Source organism: Falco naumanni, chromosome 13 (assembly GCF_017639655.2).
Source record: "Falco naumanni isolate bFalNau1 chromosome 13, bFalNau1.pat, whole genome shotgun sequence".
Lineage (NCBI taxonomy): Eukaryota > Metazoa > Chordata > Aves > Falconiformes > Falconidae > Falco > Falco naumanni.
In genome coordinates this window covers 16,050,934-16,074,079 of record NC_054066.1, presented here as the reverse complement: position 1 = coordinate 16,074,079, position 23,146 = coordinate 16,050,934, and the positions used below count along the sequence as shown (strand labels likewise).

Here is a 23,146-nt window from a genome sequence, read left to right as displayed (position 1 = left end):
ATTTCACTCATATTTTGCATCCAGTAAACGATTTAATATTAACCATTCTGATATGATGGTAAGACTAAAAAGTTACAGAAGAAATTGCTTTTTCCAGAGCAGTTCTTTCCCCAAACTACCAAAGCTACCTGAAGATGTTGAAGCATACAGATAGTATAATTACAATTATACAAGGAGCTTTATTCCAACATATGTGTGTGTTTTAACGTAGGCAGGATTCATAAGGTTCCTGTGTTTTAACATGTACTTTTCATGTCTGAGCTCTGTATTCAGAATCAAATCCATCAGACTGAAATTTTCCCTCTTGCATAAATCTGAATTACTTTATTGAAGTCTTCAACAAACATGGTGCAGCCATCTCCAGAAGTCTTGTCTATGCATGACCTAAGACAAAACAAGAATGCTGTAATCCTAGAATTGCAGAATATTAGAGTGAAAGGAACTGAAAACTGTAGCATTTCCAAAGGAGAATCTGCTTTGCCAAAAGAGGACAAATGTGTTTTGCAAAGGAGTTTTTCTGTGTATTGTGTTTTTTGAAGTTTGAAAATCCTCTGCAAACTTATGTTCTTTAACAGTTAATTTTGAATAACAAGATGGGCCAAACTGTCAAGTTTTCTTTTTCTTTTATGTTTCAAGTTGATCGTATCTTCTATGGACTCTTAGCTCCTGTTTGCCCAAACTGTGTTTTACCACAGACATGTTACTTGCCTTAATCCAGTGTGGAAGTTAAATTTAATTCATAACAGACTTCATAAATGGTATTTAAGTTTTTGTTTCTGTAATCACTAGAAATGCTATACCGATTAATGATGATTACATTTTAGCTGGTTACAAATAAATTAGAGCATCATTCTGAATGCACAATTTGCAGTTATCATTGGTATGCTACCAGGGAAATAAAAAGCTGTAATGTGAATTGCTTATAGAGAGGTTATTGAGTTAATGGTATGTTGAGGTAATCTGTTACTTAAAGAGGTTTTATTTCTTACTTCTAGTGTCATCTGCCGGAGTCTAGCAAATAGCAGCTATGGAATAAAAAGAAAATCACCACTTCAAAACTTGCATCTTGTTTCCCGAAGCATACATCATCCCTACTATCCGAGTTCAAAACTACAAAGACCTCCATTGAGGATATCTATTCAGCTGTTCTCTTCTCTTAATCGTCTTCCCCTACGCAAAACAAAACTTTTAAATGTAAAATATGGATACCCATTCCACAGGAACTTTTGGCTAGCTACACTAGCGTCAAGGCTTCTCAAACTTCGCTATCTTATATTAGGATCTGCTGTAGGTGGTGGTTATACAGCTAAGAAGGTATTTATCTGTGGAAGCTATTTTGTTATTATATATACTTCAGAAATGTAGTTCTTGGTATATCCACAAAAATGCAAGATATCATTGTTTGGTTAACTAATGACAGTAAAGATGAATGAATATGGAAACAAATTTTTTAAAGCGCTAGTATAGATTCTGAAAGATCCAAGTAGTAGTATTCATATCTAAAAGATGGTGGATTAGTATGTTTTATGTGTAGGTATTGCTTGTAAGCTTCTCTACATACATTTGTTTTTCTATTTCTACTCTTTTTTTTTTTCCTTTTTTGTGTTAGACATATGATCAGTGGAAGGACATGATGCCAGATCTCGATGAATATAAGTGGATTGTTCCTGACTTCATTTGGGAGCTTGATGAACATATTGACTTCGGTACCACAAAAGCTAAAATGTTACTCTATCTAAAGGCTAGCATATGTAAAACCTAAACATAAGGGTGTAGGTCCTCAGTGCCTCTCTCCAGTAATTCCTTTAACTGTAATTTGGCTGAACTTGCATTGTTAGCATTTGGAGTGTGTCTTACTCCAAGGTGTTTGTATCAGTGTGTTTGTAAGAAGAAATTAAGCATTGTTTAGCGTTGGTATTCCATAGTTCATCCTTTCATTTGAGAATGTTTGTAGTCGTTTCATATGGCCATATAATCCTATTATTGAGAGGAGAGCTGCAGCATGATCAGGGGGACTTACAAATGTTTTAGTGCAAAGTTCATGCTTTCTGTGTGAATGACACAAGTAAAAAATGTAAGTAGGTAAGTAAAAGATACATATGAGTAGAAGACCCAATTGAAAATGCAGAATAGTGAACCTACCTATCTACAAAATTATCTTGAAGATACAGAAGAAAAGAAAATACTAAATATAGACTGTTTCCCTGAATCTTCTGGTTATGGTAGGGGTTTTTGTGTATTTTCAGATGAAAGGAATAAATCTAAAAAACAATCCTTGAGTTACTTCTTATACATGCAGGATAGTAAAGTGGTGGTCTCGTGGGGGTTTTCTGGGGGGGGAGGGAACAAACTTTGAGATCTTAACTACATGTATGAACATTGCATAGATAGATGCAGAGATCGAATGAGGCAAATGTTTTCCTTTGTTACTGCTAGAGGACAGTACATTTTTGTAGTGCATTACAGCTTAATAAATTTGGGTTTTTTTAAAGGGTTATGAAATTGGCTTATATATGAAATTGAAAAATAAACTTTTCTTAAAATGTACAAGAAGTGAGCATAGTTAGTGTTGTGTAATTTTAAAATATCCTCTACAAAGTATGTGAGAGAATAATGTATGAAGTGTGGAATGCAGCAGTGTGTTTTAGACAGTTTTGAAGTACCTGAGGCAACCAACTTATCAGTAAGTTCAAAGTCTAAAAAAGCAATTGGTTTTTCAGATTTGATAATCTTTCCCAACACTAATGGGGGGAGGTGCATGTGGAAAGAAAGTTTTTAATTTTTTATTAAAGGAAAAAGCCATGTCCTGAAACAGTTGCTAGGTTTTACAACCTAAGCCATTTTTGTTCACAAATATAGTAGGGAAAACACCCTACTCATTAGCTATTGTACTGTTTTCCTAGAGAAACTTATCAAAGCCCTTCCTGACGCAGATGACCTTGCCAAACTTCTGCCTGACTTTGACAAGATTGGAGAGAGCTTCACATCACTGAAAGGATTTTTTTCTCCTGGTGAGAACAATTTTTCAGCTTAGTTTTAATTTTGAAAACTTAAGCTATTACAAGATGAGGTCACAGATATGTCCTTAGACACTAAAAGGAAGCGGATCCTGAAAATGCATGGCTTTTCAGTTAATATCTCATCCAAAAGTGTTTTGGACACAGGTAAGTGTAATGTATTTTTAAAAGCAAGAGCTCTAGTAGCAAGTACAGAGAACCAAAATGAGAAATTGAATAGAAAACTAGATTTCTTGTACAACACTAAACAAACAGTTCGGAAGCTAGATTGCTTCAGTGAGTCATAGAAGCTGGATGTGTCCAGCTGGAATTTGGAGAAGGTGAGAGTGGCACTGGACAATAACAGTACCACAGCCATTAAAGGAAGAAAGAGTTAGATTATTAAAAACGATGGTCCTTAATGTTGCAAGCATGTGAAAGAAGAGATTTGTAACAGAGGTATTCTTTTGGGCTGAATGGTATTTTCCATCTGGATACGGCTCCAGAAGGACTTGCTTGAAGATACAGCTTAGGTGGTAAGGGCTGCATTTCAAAGGAGTAGGTAAACGTTCAAAATCCTTTGCAAAGGACATGGGGATGGTTTGTTGATTCAGTGTGTTCAGGTAGTAGTAGGCTTAATGGTTTTCAGTCTTTGGGAGACTTAAATAAGACATTTCTGATCAGTGGGCTTTTTAAAACTAAAAATGATTGATTTGATCACCATATCTGGCTTGTTAATGAGCACAGCTCAAAACTTACCCAGTCATTCTTGTCATGAAGTACAAGATTATTCCTATTAGTAATACCTTAATAATTATCAAACCATGTAAATCTGTATTCATGAAAGATCCTATCTGTGAAGTAGTAGAGTCAGTGCTCTAAGTGTGTTTGAAAATATATCTGTACCAGTGTGCATAAGGAGCCTATTTTCATTGTCTTAAAATACTGTCAGTGGCAGAACTAGTTTATTAATCTTACAAACTCAGTGAGCACCTAAGTAGGGATCAAGTTCAACAGAGTGACAAGTAGATTACAATCTCCTATGTATTTTGGCTGTTTAAAAATGGTGGTGTTTTTGACTGGTATTGCAAGATGTCACCTATTATGTGTTATCATACTCACATGGCCATAGTTGCCATTTATAATTGTGTGGTCCTCCAAATGAGACAAAGATCCCTCATCTTTGTTTTGCATTTTGGTTTGTATTTATAATTTTTATTTCCCCTCTTCTGCTGATTTTTCACAGGTTACAATTTGGTTAGTGAAGTCATAGGAGCTTCTGATCTACTTCTGTTGTTAGGTGTGTAAAAGCCCTTTTTACTGCCCTTAACCTGCTTCTTTAAAGCAAACTGTTAAAACACTACTGTACTAAGAGGAGTGAATATCGATGTAAACACAACTGTTTACGGCAATTTAATACTGATTTACAAATAATTTCCAATTACTTTGAAAATAATTAGATCCTCCCCTGTGAGAATGAATAGTTGTTACTACTTTGCCACAGTCCTTAGCTTTTTATTTCAGGCATTTTCCAGAAGTTTGTTTTGAAAACCTATGTCATTACAATAGGAAAGAATTTATTTTGTTTTCTAGTTACAATAATACCAGTGCAATTTGCATTATCCTTTCATGTTTATCAGAAATAATTAGTTTTACGATGTTTTCAGAATTTTAATAGTCTAACTCAGGGGTCCTCAAACTACGGCCTGCGGGCTGGATATGGCCCCCCGTATTTACAGACACACCCCCACCACCCCCCGCCAGGGGCTGGGGGAGGAACCAAGCAGCCGCAGATGGCTGCCTGCCACTTATTCCACGCGCCGGCCCCCTGTTTAAAAAGTTTGAGGACCCCTGCTCTAACTGAAGCTGCCTACACCCTTGTGATATTAATAATCTGAGTCACAAACTAGATATAAAATTTTCAGATGGGTTTTAAACTTAGTTTCTTTTTCAGTTTCTGAAGGTAGATCTTTTAATAGGAACTTCAAAGATTATGGAATTAATAATTCATAGGGGTTGAAACTTTAATTTTATTGTAGGTGTAGTTTGAGAATTTTCAAGTGCCTTTTGCATCTTATGATGGGTTTCTGTAATTTTATCCTAGGTTCTCCAGGAGAAACGGCATTCAGAGCTACTGACCAGGGATATGATAATGACAAACAGTACAAGAAGGTAATTACGCTCTTGCAAACCTAAAAATGCCTTGACAACAGGTAATTTTTTTTAGAAGTGCTTCAATAGCTAGTTGCAGCTGTTTATTTGAAGCAGATGAATAGTATTTATCATTGAAAATTACTTGAGTATGCATCGTTGCTTTTAGTATATAAACAGTACAATGATAGTAAATATTTTGGTGTAAGGAAAACGTAAGGCAGTCATAAATCTTTAGGAATTGTATTTTTAAGAAAATTGGTTTGTGATAATGTAATTTTAGGTAGTTTGTGTGCATTTACAATTTTTCAGGGCGTGTTCTCAGTGGCACTTAATCTTACAGCTTATTACTGAAGCTGGTTTAGGCTTTTATAGTTATTTTCAAGCATTTCTGCTTGCAAGCTCATTTCTGTTGACATGTGATTCTTACTTAAAGATTTGTGCCTTAATAAAGAATTTCTATTTCTTAAAGCAGTCTGTCTTTTTACTTTCTTTGGATAAAGCATACATCTCAGTTTTGTTACTATCTTCTGGAAAAAAAATGTTACTGTATTTTGATAACTGAATTTTAGCATTTTTTCCATGAAGTGAAGAAGGTGAAGTTTTTGGGTTTTTTGCTTTCATGAACAGTAGATCTTATTTCTATTAAATTTTAACTAAATTGTAACGTTGCTCATTCTTTAAAAGCTCTTCATTTTCCCTGTGTATATTTTTTAAATTAATTTTAAAAATGGAAGGAAAACTGTGTATTGAGGAATTTGTAAATTATTATATATTTCTTTTTGCAACTGAAAGTGTCTCAACTATAACTGCTGCTTTTTATATAAATGACATTTCTGTATATGCAGGCATGTATACATTTTTTCTACATTAATTCTGCATGGCAATATCTAGTGAAACCTGTACAAAGCTTTTGTAACTGGTTTTTTGCCTTTAAAGCAGTGATGGATTTCTACATGACAATTAAGTTGAGTTTTTGTTTCCCCTTGTCAGTAAACTGTCTATGTATATTGTTCTATTTTGTTTTGAGTGATTGCTTAGCACAGGTTTCACTGTTTAAGACATAAAAAATACTATTGATCTGTGAAGAAGTGGCCATCTTAGTTTATTGTCTTTAACTGAGATTTTTACTGAATACCAGTATTATAACTAATATTTAGGATTAATCTGCTTTTTTTGGGATGCAGTGACAACTGCATTTTAATGTTGCCAACAAAGTTTGTGGTACTGAAAGTATCAGCCTGTGTTAAATCAGTATGATTTAGAAAATTTAGTCTGGTGTACTAATTTTTGTTCCAATAATATCTGATATGTTATGCTTAGAAATTGTTGGTTTTGCTAATCAATAGGATCAATTTTGGTCATGATATTTCAGACATGGCACATATGAATACCTAAAAAAGCATAATCACTTAGTTTATTGACAAGCAAAATTATTATTTTCAAGACAATGGGCTAGGTGGCCTTTTTTCATTCAGTGCTTTCCACTGCCAACCAATACTAATTTAAGAAATGTGATTGTATGGATGCCTAAAGCGCTGTAGCATGGTATTAAATGTGTCTGAGCTATTTTTCTTTATTTTATTGTGAAAAGATGTGTAACTGGTAAAGGAGTCTAGGAATTCCTCATTTGGAGGAATGTTCTGTAGAACAACTGTTGGGCATGGTCCTCAGATGGTTCTCTCAAAACTTGCCATGGAATGAGTGAGAAACCAGTTAGTTTGCAAGATAACTTTGAGAGAGAGAATGTTGTCCCAAACACTGATTCAGGTTGTACTGCTTCTTGCCAGCTAATGTGTCTATCTCATAATCTAATTTATTGCAAAAGGCACAATTTTTTGAAAGAAGAATTAAATTAAAATTACTGGAGTGTTCAGATAATTTAAATAGAGTTTAAATCTGTTTCTGCTTGGATTAAATAAGAAATTTTCCTCTTGGAGAAAGAGGAGAGAAGATAGTTATAAAAGCTATAGCATAGTAAAATATTTTACTGTATTGTATGTGTGGGACTAGTTCAGACTTGCACTTGAAATGGCAGTGTTGCTATTTTAGAAAATTATCTTTCAGTATTGTCTGTCTCCAAAAAAAATTCCTAAAGAGTTTCAGCTTCCTATTAAAGCAAACAGATTCCAAAGCTTAGCCCAGTTATTAAAGAAAATTTATAGTGGTTGTAGCTACGATGAAGTGGGTGTGAAAAATGTGACTCAAGTATTGATTTGGGGCTTAGAAGCCAGATAAAAAAATAAAACCAACCACACAGTCCTTTCTCTGCCTTTGGTGCTTCAGTAAAATCTCATACCTTGAAGAACGTGATGCACTGTTGAGGATTTGGCAGTGCAGAGACTGCCTCAGCCAGCACAGTCACCTTCAGTGGTATGAGAAGCGGTGCAGTAATTCTACAGCTTTGCAACAGCTACTGCTGGAGAGTGAAAAAGAGGCTTTAGTAAGGAATATTGCTTGACTCATTTTTTTTTTTGGTTCTTTTTTTTAACATTCTCATTTGTTTCATTTTTTCTTGTAAGTTACGCAGTAAAGTTTCCATAATTTTCTCTTTTCTATTCATAGCACCATTATATTCCCAACTTAATTCCCACTTCCATGTTATAGGTGCTCTGAGTAAAATTATGACATTATTCAAATTCTTAGAAATGGATCTCTTTACCTTCCTCAGCATTTTCACCCCATTACATCCCCTACCATTTAGTTGGAGGTTTTTTCTGCAAGGATTTATTGTGGCTCAGCTTTTCTCATGAACAGTCATGCTGAAATCATGGGGAAACAGTGGAGAGAATCAAGACATGCAAAGCGACAGGGCTTTGGTTGCTCGTGAAAATGGGACACACATACTTCAGTCGTGAGGAACTTTTAAATTGGAGAGTCATACTCAGCTGAAGTACAGCATATTAACTTTTAACATAGAATAATGTTGAGATTTTTTTTAAAGCATATGCAGTAACAATGTCAGCACTTGTTTTGCCTTTATTTATTGTGCACCCAGATTCTCATGATGACTTTGCAGAGTTTGTGCCGCTGTGTTTGTCAACTACAACTACTGTTATTCCCCTTTACGTTTTTCTTTGATAATGAAAATAATGTTATAATGATTGTAAATAACTTGGTTTTTTAAATCCCATTAATTGATCAATGTTGATTTTATTTTTTCTAGATAGAGTTATTTAAAATAAATACAGTTTTACACTGAAATGATGGATTTATTTGGGGGGGGGGGAGTGGTAGTGGTAGTGTCCAGTGACAGAGAGATATAAACATTTTTTGTTTGTGTCCTGGTTCATACTAGCCTGGACATTGTGTGTGTATTTCTGTGCTATTTAAACTTCTTGATATCTTTCTTTTTTTAATTCAAACCTATACATTAAGAAATAGAAAATAAAGGAAGTAAGATTATTGACTGATACATACAAAGAAGAAAGTTATTGAGAAGCCTTTTAAATCACTATATTTTTTACTGGAGTGTTTTATTAAATGGGGTAAGTGTAGTTGAAAAGGGCTATCCATACTTTACTGTGAAGTAAGAGTCACATAGAATCATAGAATCATTTGGGTTGGAAAAGACCTTTAAGATTGTAAAGTCCAACCATTAACTCAGGACTGCCAGGTCCATCAATAAACCATGTCCCTAAGCACTGCATCTATGCATTTTTTTAAACACTTCCAGGGGCGGTGGTTCTACTACGTCCTGGGCAGCCTGAAACAAATGTCTTAGGAAGTAAATGCACATTAAATAGTTAATTCGGTGACTTCAAAAAATTGTTACAGTTCCTATTCAAATGCTAAAAGACCTTCATGGCAGGTTTTGTTCAGTGGCTTTTTCTTCTTGTATTTTCTTGACCAATAGCATAATGTTTAAAGAGACTGTCATGTATTGGGAATTGCCTTGTTTGTAAAGTGGCAAAATTTTATTACTGTTCCTCTAATAGTAAGTGTAGCTGTGAGGTGCTCTCTCCTTGCTGCTGTATAGAAATGAAATCTTTTGTTTTGCCTGAGTGCTTAGCGCAGCTCTAATACGTTACCTAGTCAGGCAATATAGACATTTTAATAAATCTTAGTGGTCAGTAAAATACAAACTGAAGATTTTTCTATTCTTGAAATGTTACATAAAACGCTATTTAACAAATGTTTATATTTGGTCATTTGATCGTCTTTTATTTATTCACTCCTGTGTCGTTTATCCTTATGTGTACATGCCTGTGTGTGTATTTCATGCAACAGATGTATAATTTTGTGGTAGATGTCTTGTATTCTTATGCCAAAGTTCTATTTCAGGGTTTGTTCTGATTCCTGAAGTGCATTTTTGAAACTTTTTGTTTCATTGAATGTTTTATTGCAAGAAGATGCTATATTTTTTAGAAAAGCTTATTTAAATAGTTCACTAGTATTTTTGTCTACGTTCTCTGAAATAAATTGTCCATAAAGTTCCAGTAGATGCTGGCATAGTATCTCTAAACCAATTTTGAAAGGCAGCCTACCATTACAAGAGTATTTAGTGTGGAGGGAGAAGAGAATGAAGCTTTGTGGAAATGCTGAATAAGTAAAGGAGTAAGTATTGAGTTGCAGGGATTTTTAAATGATCAGGAAGGATTATGACAGCATGAATTTAAATTGCAGTGTGTTACAAAAAGAAGGGACTTTTTCTTTATGCTCTAGAAGAAAAATAGTTTCTAGTTTGAGAAACTGAAGTAGCAGTCAAAAACATCTTTCTAGAAACTGTTGCTGGGAATAAGAACAAAATGACAACTTACACATTGCTAACAGAAGTTGAGCCTATTGGCTGTTGTACACAACTTTGTGTAGAATATCCAAAACACTCTCTTTAAATATGTGCAAGGTTAATTTGTGAAAAATGGCTGATACTTTAAGAACTTCTGATATGAATAATTGAAATAACATCCTGAAACCTGTGAGAAAATTTTAAAGCCAGGATAGTTTAATTTTTATGATTTAGATGCTTAGTTAAAGTTGTATATAGTTGTAAAATGTAGGTAAATGTTTATTATTTTGTTCTACCTGGATTTGCAAAATGCATAGTTTTGCTGGCTATATCCACTCCCAGCTAGCTAGCAAGAGATCTTGCTGATGAAATTTCACTTGTGATTTGAACTGACCCATTCATACCTGTTTTTCATCTGTCTTTGTCGTGCCCTTTGGTTTAACTTTGTTCTCCTTACACCCCAAATTTTTCCTCTCCTTTTTATTATAAACTCATGGCAGGGCCTGCTTGGTGAACTCATTCTGTTACAACAACAAATCCAGCAGCACGAAGAGGAAGCACGCAGAGCCGCTGACCAATATAACATGGGCTCTTCCCAGCAGAAGCGAAAGGTGATGGCTTAAGGGACAATATGTGCTGTATTCATACTAATCAAATACTTCAGCCTTCTGCATTTGAGCTAGAGAAGTCTAACTAATTAAATCATGGTCCCAAATAATTGTTACAGCCAACTTCACTACAGATGTATGGTCCTGTTTCAGGTTAACTAAGTTGCATTTAAAGCATGGTGTTAGAACAGTCACTTTGTGTCATTTTGAAATTTTATGTTCTCTGCCTCTATAAAAACTGTTATTTAAAGTTCATACATTAAAAATGCATTTAAGGAAAGTATGTGAATAAATGTCAAGTCTGTTTTCTCTACTGTTGCTTGCTTACAGTAGATCTGCCTTGTAAGAATATAGCTATTTACAGGCAATATATCTCTGGGAAGATATTTTTTTCCTGCTTTATACTGTTACCAACCTGAAAATGACAGCAGTTCCTTAGAAACAATTTTGCACAGACAGTTAAATACTGCTATTAATAAGTCTTTATTGTATGTTAATCAAAGGTATTCCTTCATCTGTTTTCCCTCTTAAAGCACTGTTTATACTGATACGCTGTGTTGTTGAACATCTGCACATCACTTTACTTACTTAATTTAAGCTCTGATCTTTTTATTCATGATTATATGGCTGACATGAATCAGAAATGCTTCCTAAATTGAGATATTTTAGTTGTCTAATCTGTTACAATGCATAATTCTTAATGTTATTGCTTTGTTGGCTGCTTCTGTCCTCCAAAAAATCTTTCTGATTACTGGTATTTTTCAACAGCTTTGGAATTGAGCACTGGATACAGAACTTAATCTTTTGTACATCTAGAGATAATTCCCACGGAAAGAAGAACACAAAACTTATTGTTGCATAGATGCAATTGTCATGCTTTTTAGTCTGTCAACAGAGGAAATCACTGTTCTCTGAAATTATAGTAGCATTTTAAACTCAAATATTTTACTTTCTTGCCATATTATTTTTTACATTTTAAAGTTACAACCCCTGGCCACTCCAAACTGTTAATCTTCCTTTAATTAAGAAGAAAAAGGATGGTGAAAAGCTATTTTTCCTCATATTTAATTTTTCAAATTTATTTAGTGAATTTCTGTCTGGATTTAAAATAACACTAATGTATTCTGTTCTCAGTTATGAAACTAAACAAAATAGAATGGAAATGCAATTATTTGAGACTATTTTATCTCAACCTACAAATGCCCTCATGTTCATTCCCTTTCAAGTGTGTATTTTACTAGCAGAGTAAAGAGGTCTTCAGTGATCTAAATATTCTCTGGTTGTTCAGTTATGTTGTTTTTTTAATAATGGTAACTCCTGCAGCCTTTGTCACGTTGTGTACAGTTAATTGAGAGAGCTGGGGTGTAGAATAGTAGCTTGAAATTCATAGGATGAAGATATAAAAATTGCTGGAAAGGCAATAAAAAAATTGATATATAAAAATGTATCAGCATAATAAACGCAATCAGAGAGAAAAAAATCTTGATGTTACATTTGTTTCTGATTGAAATTCTACCATGTTGGTACTTTTCTTGCAACTAATTCTACAGTTTCCAAGCTGTGAAATAGCTGTAAGGGTGATCTTTGTAAATGTTCTCCTGCCCTTCAAGGCATATAATCTTTTTTTTTTTTTTTTTTTTTTTTTTTTTCTCTGAGTGTTGAAAGTCCAACTGCCCTTGCACATAAAAAGTTTTAATTTAGCATTCAAGGTGCTGTTTGGCATACATGCCTAATGACAAGGAATATCTTGTGTGTCACACTAATCTTTTTGCTTGAAATGAATTGAAAGAGATGGTAAACTATTTTCTTTAATATCTTGATATGAGAATATAACTTAAAGATTCCAATCATTGACCCAGATTCTCCTTTGGAAAAAGAAATTGTTACTGTCGTTGAAATAAGTCATTGCATGCCCTTTTGACAGGGCATAAACTTAACCTTGTTTATTTAACTGAGTTGATTTGCTTGCTTGTCTGCTAGAGAACATTGTTGTTTCCATTCTTGGAAGTTCTGTTGCCCAATTTACTTGCACATGTTTGGTTTTAATTTAATTACTCTATATTAAATCTATTTCTGTTGTAAATTGTTCTAAGAACCATTTCACAATCAGGAGGGTGTATTAAAACAAAAATGTGATTGTTGCCTATTGATATTTTTTTTTGTCAGCCTTTTGATAAATATTTAGCAGTATAATAGATTATTCTTGTATAGCTGCACTGTGCATGGCTGCTTTTTATGTGTATTTTGTCTGGGCCTTGATATTTTCATTTCTATTAGTAGAAATCATTGTAGTTCTTTTGTAGATGGTCAGTGTAGAATTATTTATAATCTGATTAGAGAATGTACAGAATGTGACAGTTTTATGACAGTTTTAGCTTTTATTGGCAACTTAAATTTTAGCAATATTATGAATTACATGTTCAAAATACTGTATGTACTAACATTCAAAGCACACCTGAACTAAATGCTGATGTATATACATCATTCTAGAGCTGTCCGCTATTCTTGACAGAACTTGCCCAATTGTCCTTGTTAGAATCAATCATCTAGTACTAGATAATTCATTTCAGAATTTGCAACATGTAGATGTGTTCAATATTTTTGTTTACTGTGTTTAACATAAATATACTGTACATAAAAGACAGTGCTTATGTGGTTAGAGATAATCTGTCTGTAAGTATGTACTCCAAAGATGCATCAAGGCCCCAGAAGTACTTTCAGAAACAGCTTGCTTAAGAGCAGAGCGCAGGAAAATGTTAACAGCTTTGAAAATCTGCAGCACATGGAAACTGTTTTCCTTTTCTTTTCTTTATTTTCTTGCTGCTTCTGACTCTCCCAACACCATTCTCTTTGCCCTTCTATTTTTATTTTCCCCTTATATCTCTGAGGTGTTTAAAGTGTATGTATATGTAAATGCTTATTTACATATACTACCCTGTGGCTGCATGTGTCAAGTTGTCTGTGTGCTGAACTAGTCCTGTTTCTGATGCACTTCTGCTATTACTGAACTAATTAACAGAAATAAAAGGAATTCAATTTACGGCACTTCCTCTTTTGCTGTTTATGAATAAGAAAATAATTTGATATAAATAGAAATGTCAGCTTGGATTGCGTTCTATAAAGTACAGGCACAATCCTGTATATTACAGGTTTAATAGCTAAATAATATCAATCACTATGAATAACTGCAGACTTTTTTCTTGTTTAATCTGTTAACAATGATGTGAAATTATAGTAACTAAATCGATTTGTTTCTAAATGACAGCTGTCCTCTGCATGTTAGAGAACATGCTTTCTGATATGAAGCTAACTTGAGTTGTATGTTACATGAGCTTTGTTATTGAAGCTTTTGCCTATACCATTCTTTCAGTAATTGTTTAGATTATATTTTTTCTCAGTTTAATCAACCATTAGGTGTTATGTTGTTTGTTAATATTTACATCATATGAATCTGTATTGCACCATTTATGCTTTTGTTTTTGTGTTATTAAAAGCGGATTGCTTTGAACAACTGTTTATTACATCTTGATGAACCGCTTTTAAGAATATTTGGCTAAGAATGGTTCTAATTGCCTGATCTTATTACATTTACGCCTTGAACATCAGAATGTTTTGTATTATATCCTAATTCTTCCAGTTTTTATGTAATTTAAATAATTTTAAAATAACCCTTCAAGACTGTTCTGACTCACTACAATTTATGAAGTTGTGCATTCATGCATGCTTAGGATTATAATTCTGGGGGGAAAAAATAAGAATCCCCTTGGAGATTCAGAAATAGTGAATATTCACCTGAAAGTAGTTGCTGTAGCAATCAGGTGTTTTAGTGATTATATCTCATTAAGATCATGCTAATTCAGGAAACGAACATACAAGATCCTGAAAGTTTGACCACTAAAATTACATTTAGGGCAGTGGCCAGAAAACTGAGTTTGCTTTTCCCTAAGCTCACTTCCCTAATATTAAGTCTTGAAGGGTTAATTTTTGCATTTGCATGCACTGGAATTCAGGCTGTTTTTTTTAATGTGAACCTCCTGTTGCAGGTGGAACTTTCCATCAGCATTAAATCTCAGATGCTTAATTGAAGATTTTACCTGCTTTAAAGTGCATGTAAAATCAATTTTCTTATGTGGAATGAACCTTTCAGTTTGTAATTTGGTTACAATTTGTAGTGGAGAAGCTAAAGAATACCTTGGTAGCCATGACTATTTTTCTCTGTAGGTTTCTGACAAAGAGAAGGTTGATCAACTTCAAGAAGAACTTTTACGCACTCAGGTAACTTTTATGAGTTATTGATGTCTTAAGTAGAGAATTATGTGCAGCAGACTCTGATTTACTAGACAGAAAGCACACCTGAAATACCAGACATTTGGTAAAAGTGCAGTGCTTTTTTCAATCTTTGAGTTTATCAATGCAGAGTTGACTCTGTTGGCATAGACCAAAGGTCAGTCTAGTCTGTTCTTTCTCCGACAGTGACTGACAGAATCCAAGAAGGGAGTGTAAGCATAGGGCAAATGTGTATTTGTGCTTTCCCAAAATACTTTCTTTGCCATCAATGTGATATATCCCTGAAATGTAAAGTTAGCCCAACAGTATTATGTAAATACAATGATGACGTTCCAATATTTAATTTGTTAACGCATGCTAACCTTTCTCCTAACATTCTACAGTTCCCTTTTACGATATCAATGCTGCTAGATATTTCTGTGATAATCTTGTATGTTTAAATGACTCATTTGTTGCAGAAAGGAGATCAATTTACTCATTAAGGAGTTACATTTGTAATCCCTTAGTCTAGGAAACATAATTTCTAGTAAAGAAGCTCTTAAGTGCATTTGCTAACCAAACATCAGAGGTCCAAGACAAAAAATAGACATCATATGGGATATGTAGGGTGAGGCATTCAGATATAGTACAGTGGCATTTAGGAGAACCAAAGTGTCTTTTTTGTTTTCTTCCATCAAGAAGAATAATTGCAGTTAACAATGCTGGACTTTTATTAACACTGCATGGCTTATGTACAAATCTGTTTTGTGAAGCAGTAAGCAGTTCTTTCAATTAAAACTGTTTCTATGATTGGACTATTTGGTATGAAAATTACTATGGGCAGATTAAAAGCTTTTTCTCTGCCCTCTCTTTGGTTTTAAGAGAACATTTAATCCCTTTAAGAAGCTGAAGTGGATGGTGCTGTTCAGAGTGATGACCTTTAAAAAAATCAAAGAATAATTACAGCTATGGGTAGGTTGTGTACAGGTACTATTGCTGTCATTACAAAGGTATATTTGTACCACTGTTTTGTAGCTCAAATACCAAAGAATGCTTGAGCGATTAGAGAAAGAGAACAAAGAATTAAGAAAATTGGTACTGCAAAGAGATGACAAGGGGATCCATCAGAGGAAGTTAAAGGTACTTATGTGTTACAAATCAGCATAAAAATATAATTATACTATGGTTTCCATAATGCTCTTCTAAATCATTTTTGTTAATTCATATATGAATTTTTAACATTTGTTATAAGGTATCTATGCTATTTTTTTGCTATGTTAAGGCTTTTATACATTCTTTTTTTTAACTATTTGACTTTTGGAAACGGCTTCAGTTGAAGAGCACAAAAGGGTTACCAAGTCTAACTAAACAGCTTGCCTAAGTAAGTGGGAAATGTGGATTGGTTTTTTTGATGTAGCTTCACTGTTTTTGCTAATAAATACGCTTCCAATTCTTCTTACGCACAGTCTGATACCTTTGTGCTCTGTCATGGGCCTTGCTGAGTTTGGTAGGAATATAGTTACATGGGGTCGGGAAACATGTTTTAACGGTGGCTCTGTATAAATCCAGGGAGATTGAATTAAGCATGCTTTTGCTTTTGTCCTCCAGCATCCTGAGTGTTTTGTAAACTGATGTTTTCTGCCTTTCTGCATCACTTGCTGACCAATATGGATCACCCTCTCTCCTCTGGGAACTGGAAAATAAATTCTTACTTGTATAGAATGAGGTTGATAGTTCTATACCATTGTTAATGCTTACTGTTCATCAAGCTGGAAGTGTAAGTCTAGATGTTTAATGGAAGAAATTTAATTCAGCTTCTTAACTTGGAAACTGAAGTCTGAGCGCTGTTGTTCTCTTGCTGTATGTAAAAGCTCTCGTTTTGCTCCTTCAGCAAGATGCATCTGCAGCTGTAGTGTTTTCATACACAGGAGGCAAGGGGTGACTTGGTATTGTACTTCATAAAGCAGACATCTGTGCTGCAGTAGAGACAGTTTAGTTTTCAAACCATCAGGAGAGAATAAACATTTATACAGATGAAATAGTCGGAAACCCAGTCATCATTCTGTTAATTAGCTGGCTTTTCTCTCTACTTTCTTTTTTTTTGGTAGAAATCCTTGATTGATATGTATTCTGAAGTACTCGACATCCTGTCTGATTATGATGCCAGTTATAACACTCAAGATCACCTGCCTCGAGTAAGTAAATAAAATATTCAAGGTTTTTTACTGAAACATCAGTCTTGCAATTGAAGAGAACATTTAGTTGTATTCCAGAATAATCCAGAGGTAGTGCTAGGCTATTTGCTTGCAACTCCAGGGATTTTGCTTAAGATACGTTCTACATTTTAAATGCAAGAGTATTTTGAGAATAACCAATGTAACTATCTTAAGCCTGTCTTGGCTCATAGATAAAACCCTGACTAGATACAGATACTACCGCTGTGCTCAGCTTTTCATTTTAAATGTTTTCAGTCAGGGCACCCCAGCCTTCTCAGCATTGTAGCATGACTGTTGTTTCCTCATGTGTGGCAGTGGAGCTGAGAAGGTGCAGTGCCCTGGCTAACTCCCCGCAGTAGTGCTGCTGTTGGAGGGAGAGAAGGGGTTTCGCTGGCCTGACTGCTGGCGTAGGGGAGAGCCAGCAATGCATCCTGCTCGCACAACCACCTGTAGTGCTGCTGGCTTCCTACAGAAGCCAGTAAGATGGGGTAAATGATGGCAACTACATCAGAAGTCAGCCTTCTCCAGGCAGAAGCAGCATCTACCACATGAGCAGTCTTCAGTGTTTCGCCTGCTGAAAGGATTTTGTATAAGGAGAGAACTGCCTGCCACGAGAACAGCAAGCCCTTCCTCCCCCTTCATTAGGTGCTTTGTGGACTGTGCTGTCTTAAGCACAAGTCAATTCTTTTGCATAACTAGAAGTTATTGTTTATTCAAGGATTCCATATTTAAGCCAATGCACTTATTGTCAAACGTAATAATAACCAGTGCTGCTATAGATTAACATCTTCTTAGTCAGTTTTTGTTTAAGCTTCCAAAATGTCCTGCTGAAAGCCAGTGGCTGTTTAAACTTTCATTTAAGGTCGTGGTGGTTGGAGATCAAAGTGCGGGAAAAACCAGCGTGCTAGAAATGATCGCCCAAGCCCGCATATTCCCTCGAGGGTCTGGGGAGATGATGACACGTTCCCCTGTTAAGGTAAGAAACATAATCTCTGAATCTGCATTTGCCGTATTGTCCTCCCTCGGTTTATGCCATTTATTGAGGTATACGTGAACATTTGTTTATAAAATGGCCTCTAAGCAAGTTGTTGCAGTCAATGACAAAACTTCTGCAGGCCTATATATGACTCATATATACTATCAGAGTAGTAGCAGTTCTTACTGTAAGTAGTGCTGTGCTAAAGTAAGCATTACATATAGTTGTATGTCTGTAGTGGAAAGTGTACATATGCTATGTACTTCTCGTGTTTCGCTTGTTTTAGATTTACCATACTTACCTATATAAGGCTTTTACCATTTAGGTAACCCTCAGTGAAGGTCCCCACCATGTAGCTTTATTCAAAGACAGCTCTCGGGAGTTTGATCTGACCAAGGAAGAGGATGTAAGTAGACTGGCAGATAATGTGACCCTTATTAATTCTCTGAAAAATGTTGTGTCTTTGTGAGCTGTTAGCCTGTGTTTAATTAGAGTGAAATATGTTTAGTGCAGCAAGGCATTATACTAGTTATTAAAATATCTTTTAATGTGGTTTGTGGCCAGCGCTGAAGTGGATAAAATGTAGGAGGAGCTCTTGTACCAAGACATTTATTGGAATTTGAAGGGGTCTGCAGGTAATCTGTCATTTAGCACCCCATTTACCAGACTGGTTGTTCAACATCCATTTGAGATAGTATTTATAAGCAGAGATCTTAATCCGTAAGTAAACTGTTTTGCTTACGTTGGTGATTTTTCTTCTGTCATGATTATAAGGAGATTTATATTTGATACTTTGCTTTTCTGAAAACAGCTTGCAGCTTTGAGAAATGAGATAGAAATCAGAATGAGAAACAGTGTGAAGGAAGGGTGCACTGTTAGCACTGAGGTAAGACCTGTCAAATATTTAGTGGCAAATATCTGTACATGTTTATCTGTTGTAAGTAGTTTTTAAATAGGAGACTGGTGAATCTAACATTTTGCACTCTACAAAGTGTATTTGGACTGTTAAAATCAGTGTTATGTCACAATTATGTGCATGTAAAATTGAACTTCCTATTTAAAAGTACAGGCCGTTGCTTGTTTAAAGCATATGTGTGTGTCAATATGTGTTTATATAATTTTATATATGGGTGCTTGTAGTTACACACACCTACTTTGTATGTCTAATACTTTAATTTCAATTTTACTTCACAGACAATCTCCTTAAGTGTGAAAGGTCCTGGTTTGCAGAGAATGGTGTTGGTTGATTTACCTGGAGTAATTAGTGTAAGTATGCAATAAAAAAATAAAAGATCTTTCAAGACATGTAGTAAAGTAGTATTATGGGTGAGAACATTAGCTGTTGGGTTTTTGTTTTTTACATGTTTTCTTTTTTTCCTTTAAATAAATATCTCCGTATACATATTAAAGACTGTGACATCAGGTATGGCTCCAGATACAAAGGAAACTATCTTTAGCATCAGCAAGGCCTACATGCAGAATCCTAATGCCATCATCCTTTGTATTCAAGGTAAGAAAAATCTAGATGGTTACAATTGGATTTTTTTTTTACTTGTGATCCTTGCATTACTCTAGGGACTCTCCTGATTGTACTTTTTCTTCCATTTGTGGTAATTTGTATAGTGTACAAAAGCACATGCTGTGGAATGCCTATTTATAAGTTAAGACACCTTTGGTATCTGTGGAAAAAAGCAACTTTTTGATAGAATTTTTTTATCACTAAAAAAATGGTGATAATAAAATTCAAGGATTTCTTCAAAAGTGTTTTTGGAGGCACAGACAATAATAGAGCTTAATATTCTGAGTAAGCTCATACTTGTTCAGAACTTAGACAACTACAGCAAATCAATTTCTTTTTTGTGATATTGGGACTGTGTGTACACAAAAACTGAATATAAGTTTAGCTGTACTGTTTTTTAAGTTGTGACATGAAACTTATTTGATGCATATTGTATCTTCAGTACTGCATGTAGATTACATAGTCCCTAAAATATAACTTTGATTTTGTTTGGTTTAGATGGATCAGTGGATGCAGAGCGCAGTATTGTCACAGACTTAGTCAGCCAAATGGATCCCCAAGGAAAAAGGACAATTTTTGTGTTGACTAAAGTGGATCTTGCTGAGAAAAACGTGGCTAGCCCAAGCAGGGTAGGTTGAAACTATTTTTCTCATATAATGATGTCTGAAGTCACACATGGAAAAATACTTGAGAAGCTGTCAGAAACATTGGACCTCCTGCCTGTTCTAGATGGGGTTTCTTAGTGCTTATTTCTGTATTCAGTATGATTTTTTTCATGTAATTGTTACTTTAATCTCAGGCTTTGCTTTCAATGATCAGCTACATGACTTCAGTCACAGCCCGGCTACAACTTGCTGTGATACTGGTTTCTTTCATGCAGGTGACCTGACCAAGTTCCATTTCCTGAGAAGGCTTTAGGGTATTCTGCAAGAGGCTTTTTCATACTGTTTTGTGTTTTGCTATGTTATGCCTTATTTGGCTTATGCCTTTATATCTTTTTTCTTTTAAATATCAGTAGAATGCATAGTCCTATGACAAACTGCTTTTTACAGTAGTCTGTGCATAGGTACAACCAGATGTGGCTTTAAAACTGCACTGAAGGAAAGAATGTCTCTGTGCAAAGTTAACTGCATTATTTTTAATCCTTCATTTTCATAGATCCAGCAAATAATTGAAGGCAAACTCTTCCCAATGAAGGCTTTGGGTTATTTTGCAGTTGTTACTGGAAAAGGTAAAGAGAGCTATGGCTCTGCTTATTTTCTCCTTGATAGCAGAGGGAACTGAATGGAACTGTTGCAGCATTCCTTTCTTTCTCCAGGAAACAGCAGTGAAAGCATTGAATCTATTAAAGAATATGAAGAGGAATTTTTTCAAAATTCAAAGCTGCTAAAGTATGTTGCTATTTATTCCTTTTACTAAAATGAGCCTGTGTTGGTAAATGTTGGCATCAGTTTTTCTTGTTGAATTATAAAAAAAGGTTTGCAGTGTGGAAACAGTATTTGAGATTTAATCTCCTTATATTATATTCTTGAGGTGACCAAGTTAAGTTAGTCTGGTTTCCTAATGTGTGCTGGAAGTCATTGGAGAGACACAGGCATCTTCAGGCAGCAGTTGGTTCCACTACAGCTCTGAGCCTCTCTTCAGAGGTTTCTGTGTCTCTTCATTGGCTTGAGAAGAACCGAGTTCCCAGGCTATGTCTAGGCATTTGGTACAACTGGAGGAGTGAATCCAGCCCAAGTGTGAGTTGTAATGCCTGTAAACATTGGTCATCTTGGTGTGACAATAATGTATTCAGAGGGTTAGCTTGTGCATTCTGCAGGCGCATTGAGCAAAGTTTTGATTTCATAGGCTTGTATTTCTCAGGAAAGTAAGATGCATGGTCTTTGGGACTGCAGTACCTGCACTGCAACCTCTAGAATAAAAAAATATTTTGGGGGGGTGATTGGGTTTGAGATTTTTTTTTCCCCTTTCGTGATTATCTGCATTGAATATTCTGGGGGGAAGTGACTGGAATTTGGGATAGGTGCACATTGACGTTTTATTCTCTGCTATAAAAAGCAAAGCTTTATTCTTGTGAGGAGATAATGGGGGCCAGAAAGCATGGGAATGAATAGACGAATTTCCTCTAGCTGTCTTTCTTTACAGGACATGTATGCTGAAGGCACACCAGGTAACAACAAAGAACTTAAGTCTTGCTGTGTCAGATTGCTTTTGGAAAATGGTGAGAGAATCTGTGGAGCAGCAAGCAGATGCTTTTAAAGGTAAACATCTTCTCAAAAACCAAGTGAAAGGTTAACTTACTGTTAAACAGTTAGTTCTTCCACATATGTATAATACTGTTTTGCCAGCATGCTTGGGCAGTTATGGTTTTTATGAGCATAATTTCTCATGAATTGGTAATTGCCCAGTTAATTCTTGACAAAAAACACATAAAAAATAATTCGTGATAGGAAGGACTCGCTTGCTCTAAAAGCCAAAGGAGTAAATAAGTAAGAAGAAAAATTCTCTGTTTTGTGGGCAAATCACAGTTCTTCCACTTGATTCAGATGTTTACAATGGCTTCCTATATGAAGATACCATCTGATCAGCCAGGCCAGGACTGACTTGTACAGAGCTGGAAGTTGAAAGGTTCTTTTTCCAGTATGTTTTTTCAATGCATGAATCCTGCATTTAGCACACAGAGTTTCTGAGCTAGACAGCAAAAAAACTCTGCTCGTTTGCAGAGGCACCTGAATTTTTTGAAGAGTTTGTCATAAGCAAGATTTGGGGCAATTTTAGGAGCTTCTAAACTTCTAAGATGATCATGAAGTGCATATAGGAAATTCAGAAATACTAAGGCCTTGTTTCTGTTGCTTGCAGCCACACGTTTCAATCTTGAGACTGAATGGAAGAACAATTACCCCCGGTTGCGAGAGCTTGACAGGGTAAATTGCACTACTGCTTTAATTTGTGTGCTACAAAGCACTGAAGATTATGGTTTAAAATTTGTGCCATTTAATCTCATTCTTAAAGAGTTCTTGAAGTTAAAGTACTGACATTTTAAAGTGCGAGGACCATGTAAATTATTCTAGGGGAAGGAAACACTGAACTCTGTTTTATGAAATAGTGTGCTTAAAAATTATGATACTTCAATGCTTAACAAGCCCTTCACTCTTCTAGTATACAGCTAACTGATGTAACTTGCCCACAGGAATAGGTCAGTGTTTCTGTGTGATCGTGACTGAACTGGCAAAGAGAAGTTACCTTCCCCGATCTTTCAGACCGAGTAACAAAAGAATTTTGATCCCATTCCCTCATTCTTTTATAGAGATCCTGAATTTTCAAATGCCATTCCTGGCCAGAGGCATGCAAGGGGAGGGTGGGAAGGTGTATGGTAAACCAGGGTAGTTTCTGACAAGCACATACCTTGTGGTCGTGTTCCAGACAATGTATCATTTGAGGCTTAAAGGCCATAAGAAAAAGGTTTTGGGTTTTGTTTATTTTCTTTTTTGTATGGAAACATGATCAAACTGTATTTAAAATTTTATTATTTCAAATTTTTCCTTTTACATAGAATGAACTGTTTGAAAAAGCAAAGAATGAGATTCTTGATGAAGTCATAAGTTTGACTCAGGTCACACCAAAGCACTGGTACGGTAATTATATTTCTCTTTTGTTTTTTGTTTTTTTCTTAACTCTCACAGAA

General features: G+C 35.1%; 1 protein-coding gene across 4 annotated transcripts in view; it reads left to right on the top strand.

Moving 5' to 3' along the window:
• OPA1 (OPA1 mitochondrial dynamin like GTPase) overlaps positions 1 to 23,146 on the top strand; it is a 53,814-nt gene that overhangs the window by 3,089 nt on the left and 27,579 nt on the right. The window contains exons 2-21 of one of the 4 annotated variants that reach the window (XM_040612521.1): positions 996 to 1,314; positions 1,610 to 1,706; positions 2,904 to 3,011; positions 4,243 to 4,296; positions 5,101 to 5,168; positions 10,377 to 10,487; positions 14,706 to 14,759; positions 15,786 to 15,890; positions 16,859 to 16,945; positions 17,829 to 17,942; positions 18,268 to 18,348; positions 18,754 to 18,828; positions 19,137 to 19,208; positions 19,353 to 19,452; positions 19,960 to 20,090; positions 20,620 to 20,692; positions 20,780 to 20,852; positions 21,607 to 21,722; positions 22,321 to 22,385; positions 23,015 to 23,091. In XM_040612521.1, coding sequence (XP_040468455.1) covers positions 996 to 1,314; positions 1,610 to 1,706; positions 2,904 to 3,011; positions 4,243 to 4,296; positions 5,101 to 5,168; positions 10,377 to 10,487; positions 14,706 to 14,759; positions 15,786 to 15,890; positions 16,859 to 16,945; positions 17,829 to 17,942; positions 18,268 to 18,348; positions 18,754 to 18,828; positions 19,137 to 19,208; positions 19,353 to 19,452; positions 19,960 to 20,090; positions 20,620 to 20,692; positions 20,780 to 20,852; positions 21,607 to 21,722; positions 22,321 to 22,385; positions 23,015 to 23,091 — 1,980 coding nt within the window. Of the gene's footprint in view, positions 1 to 995; positions 1,315 to 1,609; positions 1,707 to 2,903; positions 3,012 to 4,242; positions 4,297 to 5,100; positions 5,169 to 10,376; positions 10,488 to 14,705; positions 14,760 to 15,785; positions 15,891 to 16,858; positions 16,946 to 17,828; positions 17,943 to 18,267; positions 18,349 to 18,753; positions 18,829 to 19,136; positions 19,209 to 19,352; positions 19,453 to 19,959; positions 20,091 to 20,619; positions 20,693 to 20,779; positions 20,853 to 21,606; positions 21,723 to 22,320; positions 22,386 to 23,014; positions 23,092 to 23,146 lie in introns of those variants that run through there. The other 3 variants (XM_040612524.1, XM_040612520.1, XM_040612523.1) reach the window with 3 other exon arrangements.